The sequence below is a fragment of the Octopus bimaculoides genome, chromosome 14 (assembly GCF_046866305.1).
Source record: "Octopus bimaculoides isolate indiv1 chromosome 14, ASM4686630v1, whole genome shotgun sequence".
Taxonomy (NCBI): Eukaryota; Metazoa; Mollusca; class Cephalopoda; order Octopoda; family Octopodidae; genus Octopus; species Octopus bimaculoides.
Window position 1 is genome coordinate 6,803,129 of NC_142941.1, and position 15,000 is coordinate 6,818,128.

At 36.3% G+C, this 15,000-nt stretch overlaps 1 protein-coding gene across 2 annotated transcripts in view; it reads left to right on the forward strand.

The window, feature by feature from the left end:
* LOC106873388 (glutamate receptor) overlaps positions 1–15,000 on the forward strand; it is a 201,849-nt gene that overhangs the window by 131,871 nt on the left and 54,978 nt on the right. For both annotated transcript variants that reach the window (XM_089362240.1, XM_089362241.1), the window contains exon 5: positions 11,257–11,310. In XM_089362240.1, coding sequence (XP_089218366.1) covers positions 11,257–11,310 — 54 coding nt within the window. The remainder of the gene's footprint in view (positions 1–11,256; positions 11,311–15,000) is intronic.

Below are 15,000 nucleotides of genomic sequence, written 5' to 3' on the forward strand. Positions count from 1 at the left end.
ATATGGTAATTTTTCTGTTAACCGTCGCACTTGTATTCCGTTCACACCATATTAAGGTTGACATGGAGAAAATTGAATCAGCCGAATAAATGAGAAACTTGCTGCTTTTCGACATATGTCAATCCGAGAAATGGCGGCCGCATTATTATTATTATTATTATTATTATTATTATTATTATTATTATTATTATTATTATTATCATCATCATCATCATCATCATCATGATTATTATTATTATTATTATTATTATTATCATCATCATCATCATCGTCGTCATCATCGTCATCATCATCATCGTCATCATCATCATCATCATCATAATTGTTATTATTATTATTATTATTATTATTATTATTTAAGGCGGCGAACAGGCAGAAACGTCGGCACGCCGGGCGAAATGCTTAGCGGTATTTCGTCTGTCTTTACGTTCTGAGTTCAAATTCCGCGGCGGTCGACTTTGCCTTTCATCCTTTCGGGATCGAAAAATTAAGTACCAGTTGCGTGCTGGGGGTCATTCTAGTCGACTGGCTCCCTCCCCAAATATTTCGGGCATTGTGCCTAGAATAGAAAAGATTATTATTATTATTATTATTATTATTATTGCTGTTGTTGTTGTTGTTATTATTTAAGTCGGCGAACTTTAACGCTCGGGAAGCACGTCGGGCTAAATGCTAAGCGGTATTTCGCCCGTCGCTGCGTTCTGAGTTCGAATGCCGCTGGGGTCGACGTAGCCTTCATCCCTTTCGGAGTTGATAAAATAAGCACCATTTGAATACTAGGATCGACGTAAGCCAGTTACCCCGTCCACCCTTCCACCGAAATTGCTGATCGTGTGCCAAGATTTGAAACCGTTATTACTCAGGCAGCAATCTGCCAGAATCGTTAGCAAGCCGGACAACATACTGAGCTTTATTTCTTCTGACTTCACGCTTGGGATCAAAATGTCACCGAAGCCGACCTTGCCTTTCATCCTTCGGGATCGATAAAATAAGTGCCAAGTCAAATACAGGGTTTGGGGGGTAATTGACCAGTCCCATCCGTGCAAAATACCTGAATTTGTGCCAAGAACTTTTCTTCGATTTCTTTGGTGCCCAATCTATTATTATATGCCATTCAAAAGACTATAATCTTACATCTTCTTTCTTTCTTTCTTTCTTTCTTTCTTTCTTTCTTTCTTTCTTTCTTTCTTTCTTTCTTTCTTTCTTTCTTTCTTTGTGTCCTCTATAATCATATCTGATCTCCTCGCTTCAATAATATGGTCAGTCTTTATAAGGAAATCCCACAGAATCCTGTAATTATTATTATTCGCTGTCACAACCGTTGGCTCGTGTTCATACCACTTTACTGTCACTTTCACAGCTGGATGGATGAATGGGTGGATGGATGGATGGATGGATGGATAGACAGACAGACAGACAGACAGACAGACAGACAGACAGATAGATAGATAGATAGATAGATAGATAGATAGATAGATAGATAGATATAGATAGATAGATAGATAGATAGACAGGCAGGCAGACAGGCAGGCAGGCAGACAGATAGACAGATAGACAGACAGACAGACAGACAGATAGATAGATAGATAGATAGATAGATAGATAGATAGATAGATAGATAGATAGATAGATAGATAGAATGAACGAAATCAAGACAGGAAAATTTAAAAAGGCAAAATAAACAAATAAATAAATAATAACAGGAAGAAAGAAAGGAAGAAAGAAAGAAAGAAAGAAAGAAGACGAAAAAAGGGAAAATGATGATGATGATGATGATGATGAACGAACGAACGAACGAACGAAATAAATAAATAAATAAATAAAGAAAGAAAGAAAGAAAGAAAGAAAGAAAGAAAGAAAGAAAGAAAGAAAGAAAGGAAGAAAGAAACTCAAACCCCAAAGCGTGAGAGATCGAAAGCTGTTGGTGTGGAGAATTTTCAATATTTAACTCAAAGAAAATATGTGATGGGCAATTAGCCATTTTTGAGGCTGACAGAGCTAAATTTTAATAAGTTTCACAGAGATGTACTCTTCGCAGCTTCAAGCAGACGACCATTTTAAATGATTGCTTCCTGTTTTTCCTTTTTTATTTTTGTTTTCTTTTTGAATGGAGGGTGTCGGATTTTGGTGTCTTTTCTAATTTTCCTGCATCGCCTGGTTTTATGCCAATAGCAGTTTATATGAATAAAATATGGGAAGTTGATGAGAGAGAGAGCGAAAGAGAGGGACAGAGAAAGAGAGAGAGAGGGGGTGGCAGACGGATAGAACAGATAGGAGATAGGCAGGCAGGAAGGCAGGCAGGCAGACAGATAGACAGAGAAGGACAGATAGAGAGAGACGGTGGTAGAGGGATAGTGAATCAATGTAGGACGAAATACAAAGAGGGAGAGGGAGAGAAAGAGAGAGAGAGGGGGACAGGGAAAGAATAAAAGGGAGAGGGAGAGAGGGGGACAGGGAAAGAATAAAAGGGAGAGGGAGAGAGGAACAGGGAGAGGAAGAAACTTTTCTGGAGGAGAGAAAGGAAATATATGGAGAGAGAAGTTGAAAGAAGTGAAAGGATGAAAGAGCGAAGTGGAATTGAGAGACGAAAGGAGGGAAGACAGTTTGGTGGGGAACAATGTGTGTGTGTGGAAGAAACAAAAGGAGTGGGGAGAGAAACAGAGGAAGTGAAGATAGTGAGAGAGAGAGAGAGAGAGAGAAAGAAGGGGAGGGAGAAATTGCTGGAGAAGAGATGTGGATAAGAGAATGAAAATATGTGAAATGTTGGAGAAGAGGAATTGAAAGAAAGACGGAACGAAAAGAAAAGATGGAGGTTTAGTGGAGGACAAGTGTGTGTGTGTGTGTGTGTGTGTGTGTGCTTATGTGTGTGTGTGTGTATGTATGTGTGTGTGTATGTGTGTATGCGAATGTGTGCATGTGCGTATGTGTGTGCCTATGTGTTTGTGCGTATGCGTGAGAGAGGGAGAGAGAAAGTACACATGTGAAAGAGCGAAAGAGAATATATATATATATATACACACACACACATGCACGCACGCACACGCAAGGCTTTACTTTGGCCCGGGGCTACAGTAGAAGATACTTGCTCAAGATGCCACGCAGTGGGACTGAACCCAGAACCATGTGGTTGGTAAGCAAAATTCTTATCATGCCTACTTTGCTTTTCACTATTTCTGGATCGATAAACAAAGTACCAGTCATGTACTAACGTCGAGGCTGACTTTAATTCTCTTTTCTTTCGTTTTTCTCTCTTTCTTCATCTCTCTCTCTCTCTCCCTCTCTCTCTCTCTCTCTCTCTCTCTCTCTCTTTCTTTCTATCTTTCCTCCTCCCTCCTTCACTTGGCAATTCTTAGTATTTCTATAGATACGAAGCAGGGCAGCTTGTTATCTGTACTGGAAAATGTGTAGCCATTGAGAAGCAGCATCTACATAAATCTTGCGTGGAGAGGAAGATAAGAACTAACGGCCCGATATTTGCATCGGGGACGGATTTAAAACAATAATTTGTACATAACTGATCGATATGACAAGACCGACTTGTAAAAATAAATCTCAATAAAGAATGATGATATTCATTGACAAAACAAAAACCTGGATTTGGAGATAATCGTTTTTTTTTTTTTAATGTTGCGGTTGGTGTTTATTTGCGCTTAACTAATCTGGAAGTAACCAAAAGGATTACTTGGATTGTTGTGTCGTTCGTACTTTATCGCTTATGTTTTACTTGTTTCAGTCGTTGGACTACGGCCACGCTGGGGCACCGACACGAGGGGTTTTAGTCGAACAGATCGACCCTAGTCTCTCTTTATACATACACACGCTAATACACGACCTATGTTATATTCCCCACTCAGGTTTATACAACGAAAGGGGCAAAACTAGCCGGTAAACAGCACTTACTCGGTATTACCTGTATCTTTGGGTTTGGTTGAATCCAATACCCTTCATAACCTTTATATATATATATATATATATATATATATATATATATATATATATGCTCTTTTTTAGTATCAGCCTGAGAGCTGCAGCCATGCTGGAGCACCGCCGTTCGCTTTGCTGCACTTTCAGTACTTGAAAGCTCTTCTGATATGACATTTGGTGAATGAGGGAATTTGATGTTTCTGCCTTCATGTGTTTCCTGCCGCGAGGTGGGATCATATATATATATATATATATATATATATATATATATATATATATATATATATATATATATATATGTATAAATGTGTGTGTGTGTGTGTGTGTACACATACACTGTATGGTAGTATGAAATGTCTAAGCGTCCGGAATGTTCATACTCGCTCAACGAGTGGACAGCCACTCTACATTAGTGCGTGCGCGTGTGTATACATACATATCGTACATATATATATATATATATATATATATATATATATATATATATATATATATATATATATATATAAGCATACATATCGTACATATATATATATATATATATATATATATATATATATATGCAGTTGGAGCCTATTAAAAATGCATTGCTTGCTACACATCAAACCAGCCAATCACCACCAACTGAACATTCCGGAGAGAAGTGACGACAGGGGATTATATATGTATGTACGTACGCCTGTATGTATGTATGTATGTATGTATTACTGTCATGCAGCGTTTCTGTTATTGTTATTGTTATTGGGGGTTTTTTTTCGTTCGTATTTTTCGTGTGAATGCGGATATTAATGTCACCTTTTCTAAATCACACGAAAATTTGCTCCGTGACATTGCGAAATATGACTGCACGAAACGTAATAAATATCTAATGAGAGCATTAAAGATATTCTTGCAAGGAATTTGGGTTAGCTTTTTCAATGGTTGAATTTTAAAACTATACCTTTACGTTGATGACTATAGACATGTATACAGAAGTATTTGGTAGTCGTTGTCGTTATAATTGACATTACTCCTTTATGTGTATTTCAAGCATGATTGTGCTGGGCTTGGAAAATTGTTATTTAGGTGCAGGCGTGGGGTGGCGGTTGGAGGTAAGAAGTTTGCTTCTCAATCGCATAGTTCCGGGTTCGTTCCCACTGTGTGGTACACTGTGCAAGTGTCTTCCACTCTTAGTCCCCTGGATCGACCAAAGCCTTGTGAGTGGATTTGGTAAAGGGAAACTAAAAGAAGCCTGTTGTATGTAATCATGAATATATCTGTGTAGGTGTGCGTCTGTGTGTGTGGTACGTGTGTGTGTAAGTGCGTGTGTATATGTGTGTGTGAGTGCGTGTGTATATGTGTGTGTATGTGTGTGTGTCTGTGTGTGTGTCTGTGTGTGTTGTGTGGTGTGGTGTGTGTGAGTGCGTCTGTATATGTGTGCATGTGTGTGTGTGTGCGTGCGTATATGTATGTGTGTGCCAGGGGAAGGAAGAACAAGCAGGTGGATTAGTTTAACGCTCAGGAAGAATGGAAGTCTTTGACGTTTCAAGCCTACGCTCTTCGTGTGTGTGTGTGTGTGTGTGTGTGTGTGTGTGTATACATATACATACACACGATGGGCTTCTTTCACTTTCCGTCAACTAAATCCGCTCACAAATCTTTGGTCAGCCCGGGTCTATACTAGAAAACATTTGCTCAAGGTGCCACGCAGTGAGACCGACCCCATAACTAAGTGGCCTGGAATCAAAGAGATTCAGTTGTTCTTTTTAACCGTTAAGTACTTTCAATCTGCTCTCATCTTGCATTCAACTAACACCACTTATAAAAAACAAAACTAAACACGGTTGACGAGGGACGTTTCTTTAAATTCTGAGTTCAAAACCTGCCATAATCAACTTTACCTTTCATCGTTCCAATTTCAATCTAATTTCAATGATAAAGTACCGGCTAAATACTGGGGTCGACCTTATAGACATTTTTTCCTTTCTTTTTCTTTTTGTCCTTCCCAACGAATTTGTGATTCTATGGCAATGATAAAAATCAATATTTTCATGCTTTAAGACTCTAATATTTTCCCAATAATCCACCACTCTGTTATTCTCCTATTCTATTATTCCGATATTTTACTATTCCACTGGTTTACGCAGACGAGTTTGATTTGTTCGTTTCTTGGTCTTGTATTATAATTCCATTCACATCGAGGATGCTTTATAGGAATATTAAATAGACTTCAGTACTTGATTGGTACTTGAGCTCAGCTTTCTTGTAACATCGAATGGAACTAGAAACAGCATCATAGAGCTGCTGCCGATGTTTCTTCTGTTATTGCTGTTGCATGAATATTTATGTATAAGCTGTTGAAAAATGACTCGGCAAAACAAGATCTCAGACGCGGAGGCTCCCCCCTTGAACTGACCTGCCAAGCATTTATAAATTGAGGAGAGCGCTGGTCAGGTGGGCAAGCCACTTTGTTCGAATGCCTGACACGCGGCTCCCCGAGAGACTTTTACTGCGAACTGGCGGAAAGGAAGCTTGCCCATGGTGGACAAAAAAGGCGTTTCAAGAATATATCCAAAGCCTCACTGGAATAAATAAACTTGTTTCGCGTTGGCAAAAGTGTATTGATTCTGATGGTGTTTATTTCGATTAATAAAGTTTTGTTTGAGCCGAGATATGTGCATCTAAATTTAAAGGTTAAGAACCGCAAGAACTTTCTCGACAACCTAATAGATATTTTTGTTTGTCTGCAGTTACTAGTATGACATCATATTTATATTTCCATTTGAACTTTTATCAAAATATATATTATTTTATTTACATGTTTACCGTTGTAAAAGTGCTTATACTCTCATACACGTATATATATATATATATATATATATATATATATATATATATATATATATATATACATGCAAGTGTGTGTGTGTTCTTACATACGTAGACACATGTATGCACAAAGACACAAACGCGCACACATATTTTCATACATGCATATATATATATATATATATATATATATATATATATATATATATATATATATATATATATATATATATATATACACATACACACATACACGCATACATACATTCATACATATACACATACATACATAGACTAAAGTATAAATATATGTGAAAATGAAACCCAACAGAAACGAAAACGAATTAAAATAACCATACATCTAAATATACAAAGATGGCGGCTTAAATATGAGTAAAAACGGACGGCAACACAGATATATATGTGTGTGTGTGTGTGTGTGTGTGTGTGCGTCTGTGCGTGCGTGACTCTGTGTGTATGTGTGTTTGTGTTTTTGTGTGTGGGAGGAAACTTTACAACTGAATGTTTCTTTGCTCGTGTTTCTTTATGTGTACATGAAGGGAAAGAGAGAGAGAGGGGGAGAGGGAAGGAGGAATAGAGTGAGAGAGAGAGAGAGAGAGAGTGCGCGTGTGTGTATAGTGTGTAGTGTCTGTGTGTCTGTGTGTGTGTGTGTGTATAAAAATGAACAAAAATGTGTTAAAACTAACAATTTCGTGAAATCTTATTTTAAAGTATTTTTTGAGGAAGACTCATGGAACAAAGTATGTAGTGACGTAGATAATAGCGTAAATTATTATTATTATCATCATTATTATTATTGTTATCATTATTATTATTATCATTATTATTATTATCATTATTATTATTATTATTATTATTATTATTATTATTATTATTATTATTATTATTATTATTATTATAGAATTTAAAACATTCTAAGGAATATGTCTGTATATGTATGTGTGTGTATGTATGTATATATGTATGTATGTATGTATGTATGTATGTGTGTGTGTATGTAAGCTCGTCGAAACGCCGGTGTTAAAACGTGGGTAGCTGAAGAAGTAGAATGTTCTCTATGTGGCTCGTGTGTTCTCGTCTACGTTTGTGTGCAATGTCCTGTACCCAGATATGCACCTATACATACAGGTGGATGTCGGTATGCACATACCTGTACGTATATATGCATATACTCATTTACTTTTGTTTATACATTTATGTATATGTTTGTATGCAAAGAGGAGAGATCATGTCCACGTCTTGTGTGTGAATTTTCCGTATGTTCCTTTGTTGTCTTTCTGTGCAAGTTTTGTGTGTGTGTGTGCGCGTGCGCGCGCGCGTGTGTGTGTGTGTGTGTATTAATGCTAAAACAGAATTTTGCTGCAGCCTTGGTCAGCCTTGCACGTGATCAGTTCATGCATTGGTACTGATTTCCCATAAGGAATTGAACGACGACTCCTGGAGTCATTTCAGACGAAGAGTCATTTTAGAGTTCTCTCTCTCTCTCTCTCTCTCTCTGCCGGGTATACGGTGCCTGACGGTTTCTTGCCAAGTGGCTAAAAATACATTCACCGTTCCGCCAGAACCGATCACCGTTATCGATTACGAAAAAAGAGCAACCGCGATCAGATATTCACGTTGGAATCTTCCAGAACATCAGTGATATCCTTTTGTTGAGTCCCAGACTCATAAAGTCGGTTCCTCGGTTTCCATGCTATATAAAGTGATCGACATTACAATATTCCAATTGGACGGGGCGCCGATCAGTTGCAGAGTTCAAAACCCAGTAATTTTGAGGAAAGAGAACAAGCAGATTCCTTCGAGACCAGTGCTTGACTGGTACTTTCTTTTATCAATCCCGAAAGAATGAAAGACAAATTTGGTCATAGAGAACCGGAAGAAATGCTGCTAAGCATTTTGTCCGGCGTGCCAACGATTCTGCCAGCTAGCCGTCCTTTTAACAATGGGTTTCAAATTTTGAAAGAAAGCCAGCAAACTCAGGGATGGGTGTATGTCTACTACATCAATCGCAATGCTCAGCTGGTATTTATTTTGTTGACCTCGAAAGAATGAAAGGTAAAGATGACCTCAGCGTAATTTGAACTGAGAACGTAAAAACGGACGAAATACCGCTAAGCATTTTGTCCGACGCGCTAACGACCCTGCCCAGTTTGCCATCCTCTAAATACCGAATAGCTCATAATAGTTTCTCTCAAACATTAGTACCCCGTACGTAATTTATTTCTAGTCGTTTTCAGTCTCATTTATGCTTTTCTAGTCACAATTCATCTCGTTTCTAAAATAATTTTCCCCACACTGCATTTTTTTAAAAAATTCTATTTCTATCTGCAAAGAAATTTCTTATTAAAGTTTCTTTAATTCTCGTTTCTCTTTCTTTCTAAGTTATTTAACTTTAATTTATTGTTTTTATACATAGAACTCAATTTCACACACTCTGCCTACTTCTTTTTACTCCACCGACTTTTTTCTCATTTTCTTCTTGTCTGCCAACCACGTAACTCTTCCTTGTTTGTAACGAATTTTTCAAACACTCTCTCTCTGTAATAAAAAAAAAATGTTAACCCTCTTTTATATATACATACATACATACATAGACACGCAGACACACACACACACATACGTGCATACATATATACATACATACATACATACATAGACACCAACACATACGTGCAACACACATACGTACATACATACATACATGCATACATGCATACATACATGCATGCATACATACATACATGCACATATCGATACGTACCGCCAAATTATCTTCTATATACACATACATAAATACATACATACATAGACACCAACGCATACGTGCAACACACATACGTACGTACATACATACATACATACATGCATGCATGCATACATACATACATACATACATACATACATACATACATACATACATACATGCACACACACACACACACACACACACATATCGATACGTACCGCCAAATTATCTTCTATATTTATTAACTTCAAATCTCTGAATGTATTTTAAAATAATAAATAGCCTTTAAGCCCTCTAGTCCTAATATAAACATTTTTCATCGTTTTCTAAACCATACACACGTTTTCTTTTTTTAAAATTCTTTGCTGACTGGTAGCTTTCATCACTCAAAAAAACTTCCATCCTCTGACCTACCATTACTTCGTTTCTCTGAGTAATTTTAGCATAAACCTCCATCTCCTTCAACGATACGTTTTTCACTACCAAATCTGGAAACTTTAGATCCTGCTCTATATATGCTACATTGTTTTAAATTCTTCCCATAACAACTAACTGCCCTTCTGCATTACATGTATATATTTGTATTATTGTGTTTTCCAATATCCCAGCCTGTATTAATCCTGTTTCTATCCATTATCTTCAAACAGATGTCCTTTACTTATAATTCCCTAAGCCCAATAACAATATATGTTACGTCCTACATGACCACTTAAGGTTGTTCGCGATTCCTTTATGTATGTATCTTTACATTAGTTGTTTCATCTAAATTGTTAGGCCGACATATTTTTGTCATTTGTTAATTCTTCCTGTAAAAGCTTGGCTGCGCGGTAAAGAGTTTGCTTCCCAAACACATGGTTGCGGGTTCAGTCCCACTTCGTGACATCTTAGGCAACTTAATTTATCGACCCCGGAAAGATGAAAGGCAAAGTCGACCTCGGCGGAATTTGAACTCAGAACGTAACGGCAGACGAAATGCCGCTAAGCATTTCGCTCGGTGTGCTAACGCTTCTTATTTCTTTACTGCCCACAAGGAGCTACACACAGAGGGCACAAACAAACGGATTAAGTCGATTATATCGACCCCAGTGCGTAACTGGTACTTATTTAATCAACCTCGAAAAGATGAATTTAATCGACCCCGGCAGAATTTGAACTCAGAACGTAACGGCCGACGAAATACCCCTAAGCATTTCGCCCGGCGTGCTAACGTTTCTGCCTTACAAAGGGCACAGTATTGACAGCATAATCACGCGTAACTTGTATTCTCATCTAAAATTGAGACGAGTATTAACATTACGAAGTCGTTCGCTTGAACGATTGTTGATACCTCTTCATACGAAACCGCCGTTGCCTTGTTAATCCACGAGTCAAGTACACACACACACACACACTCATACACACACAACTCAAAAGTATATAAGCAACAACGTTTTTATGAAAGATTTATTCCTGAAAGCTAAAGAATATCACATGATGTATTGAAATACTTAATCTAGTATTTAGCAGACGTGCCTTGTGCAGTTGTTAATTATTTAACCCGTTTGAGCATCCTATTAATAAATAGCGTTCACACAAAGAAAACGGTTTGAGGGGAGCGGGGACGTCTAAATAGACTTTTGAGATATCTGTTTGTGCGTGTGTGTGTGTGTGTGTGTGTGTGTGTGTGTATGTGTGCGCGCGTGCGTGCGTATATTATAACTTGTTTTTGATTCCAATAAACATTATATATTGACTGATTTATTTATTTTTATTTTCAGAGTGAAGATACGAAAGTGCATAAAAGGAAATTCCATTTCTTGCTCGTTGAACCGGTAAATATAGATTTATATTAGCATACACACACACACACACACACACACACACACACACACACACACACACACACACACATACATGCATACATGTATATATTCATAAAGACATGTATGTACTTATATACATACAAATTTACACACATACACATATATATTGTATGTGTTTGGGTGCGTATATATATGCGTTTACATATAACATACCACATACGTGCGCATGCCCATATACACTTACGCACGCGTGCACACATACATACACACATATAAACATATGCCCTACCATTAATTCGCTGACTGGGCCCATAAACCATTCATTGCTTAAGGGAATTTCATGTATTGTCTTTCGCGTGTTTCAGCCTTGCGGAGACAATTTCGTCTCCAAACTATAATTCAAATCCATTTGCCGTCTTAAGCATAATAAACAGTGCATGAAAAAAAAAAATTATATTAAACAATAAATAATAATAATAATAATAATAATAATAATAATAATAATAATAATAATAATTATTATTATTATTATTATTATTATTATTATTATTATTAATTCGTTTTATTGGCCACAAGGGCTAATAATAATAATAATAATAATAATAATAATAATAATAATAATAATAATAATAATAATAATAATAATAACTGGCCGCCAACGCTTTTTCAGCAAAATAGGGGTAGCTTATCCTGTTAAGGCCATATTATTAGCATTATCCTGCGTTTGAGAATTTAAAATCACTTCTTTAACTTTCTAAGACATCTCAACGCTTCTAAAAGCAAACTTCGTTTGTTTGTTTACGTTCATCGTAATTTGAATTTAATAATAATAATAATAATAATAATAATAATAATAATAATAATAATAATAATAATAATAATAATAATAATAATAATAATAATGATAAGCCATAAACAAGGTGGCACCAATTATCATAAAATACATAGAGCACTCAATGAACAAATGGCAGACAGTGCTACAGCTCCAAACAAAAGAGGGACTTGTGAAAACGAAAGCCATCCCCATTAGAAGAGGAATATTCCAGGGAGACACGCTCTCTCCACTCCTGTTCTGCCTGGCACTCACACCTTTAACAGAATTGCTAAATAGAACTGGATGCGGTTACAAATGCTATGGAAAAACAGTCAGCCACCTTCTATATATGGATGACCTAAAATTATATGCAAAAAACGACAAAGAGCTAGAAACACTACTACAGACAGTACACGGCTTTACCAAGGAAATAGAAATGAAATTCGGATTAGAAAAATGTGCCAAAGCAACCCTGAAAAGAGGAAAATTAGTTAAAAGTAGCAATATAACACTAGATAAAGCCAATGAAATAAGAGAACTAGACGAAAGCCAACCATATAAGTATTTAGGAGTCAATGAACTAGATAGGATACAACATACACAAATGAAAGAAAAAATAAAGAAAGAGTACTATAGACGAGTTAGATCAATACTAAAAACAGAGCTCAATGCTAAAAACAAGATAATGGGTATCAACACTTTAGCTGTCCCAGTTATAAGCTACAGCTACAACATCCTTAACTGGACACTAAACGAACTATGTAAAATAGACAGGAAAACAAGAAAAATAATGACAGGATATAGGATGCACCACCCAAAATCTGACATAGAAAGGCTATATATACAACGCACAGAAGGTGGCAGGGGTCTTATACAGCTAGAAAACTATTATAAAATAACCACCATAGGACTGCAAAAATACCTACTCCAGAAGCAAGGGAAACTAATACAAATAGCCACAAAACACGAGCAAAACAAAAAACTGTTTTCAGTATTTAAGGAAGCTGACAAATACAAACAAGAAATCAATCTACCTAACAAATACGAAGAAGAAGAAGAAGAAACAACAAAAGCTATAAAACAAATGAAATCCAAACTAAAACTAGAACAGCAACGGACCATGATAAAACGATGGCAAGAAAAGCCCCTACATGGTAAATACTGGGCTAAACTAAATGCGAAAGAAATAGACAGAGAAAAATCCCAGCAATGGCTGAGAAGCTCAGGACTCAAAGCAGAGACTGAAGGATTTTTAATTGCTGCACAAGACCAAAGCCTCCCCACCAGAAATTACCAAAAACACATAATGAAAAGAAATATAACAAGTAACTGTAGAATATGTGGAGATCGACAAGAAACAATAAATCATATTATCTCTGGCTGCCCAGTCCTGGCTAAGAAGGAATATATTCACAGACACGACAGAGCTGGGACCTATATACACTGGAAGCTATGCCAACATTATGGAATAGCAACAGAAAAAAGATGGTATAAACACACGCCAGAAAAGGTCACAGAAAACGAGAAAGCAACCATACTCTGGGATATGCCAATACACACAGATAGAGAAATTAAGGCAAATAGACCAGATATAGTTGTCAAAGATCATGAAGAAAAAAAATGCTTTCTAATTGATGTATCAATACCAGCAGATGACAACGTTTCTCTAAAAGAAATGGAAAAACTTTCAAAATACAAAGACCTGGAAATAGAGATAACTCGAATGTGGAATCTAAAAACAGAAACAATTCCTATCATAGTAGGTGCCTTAGGTATAATAAAAAAATATTCAGACAAATACATAACAAAAACACCAGGACTTACAAATATATATAACATACAGAAAATTGCACTACTGGGTACTGCACACATTCTACGCAAAACACTTTCAACACAGTAAACATAAGAGCACCACAGCAAACCACAGCACATACCCAAGGCGCACAGAGCTGCGCTCGGTAGTGAAGTGAAAGCACGTTATAAAAATAAAACTACTGAATAATAATAATAATAATAATAAGTTATTATGTCCATTGTTTTGTCTTGGTATAAAAAGATGGGCTTCAGCAAATATTCTGCTCAGTACCACAGATTTGCTTGTCAGTTGTTTGACCGTAACCAGTTGAGCATGTCCCTTAGTGGGTGACGATATATGCATCTCTGATCACGAGCAGAAGTAGTGGCGGAGCATCATAGCCATGTGTTGAAAGGAATTTTGGGGGAGGGTTGAATTATTATTATTATTATTATTATTATTATTATTATTATTATTATTATTATTACTATTATTATTATTATTATTATTATTATTATTATTATTATTAGTAGTAGTAGTAGTAGTAGTAGTAGTAGTAGTAGTAGTAATGTTTCGCCTACGGCTGCTTACAGCATAGCAAAGTGGAATGTTATGTGGTCAAATGATTAATGTTGTTGCGTTTGTCTGTGTCTTGTTGGATCATGACAGGCGGATGCTTCTTTTAAATTGATCGAAAACGTTGAGTATCTGGAATGCTGAAGAAGACAAATGAGTATTGTGTGGAAATTTACAAATGCAAACAACGGAAAATATTATTCAAACACAGTGGCACTTAATGTTCTGTTAAATTCGGCTGGATACAATGCAGGCGCATATATATATATATATATATATATATATATATATATATATATATATACTAACACAAAGAAGTAACCAAGAGTTTCTGTGTGTGTGTGTGACATATATGTATGCTGTAGTCGCATATATATAGACAATTATGCAGATAAACAAATTAAATATATCAACTATAACAGCTTGGGTATGAAGTACAAAATATGTATATATGTGTACATGCAAAATGAGAGAAAGCAAAGATTGAAGACATTCAGACGATCAATATTTAAGT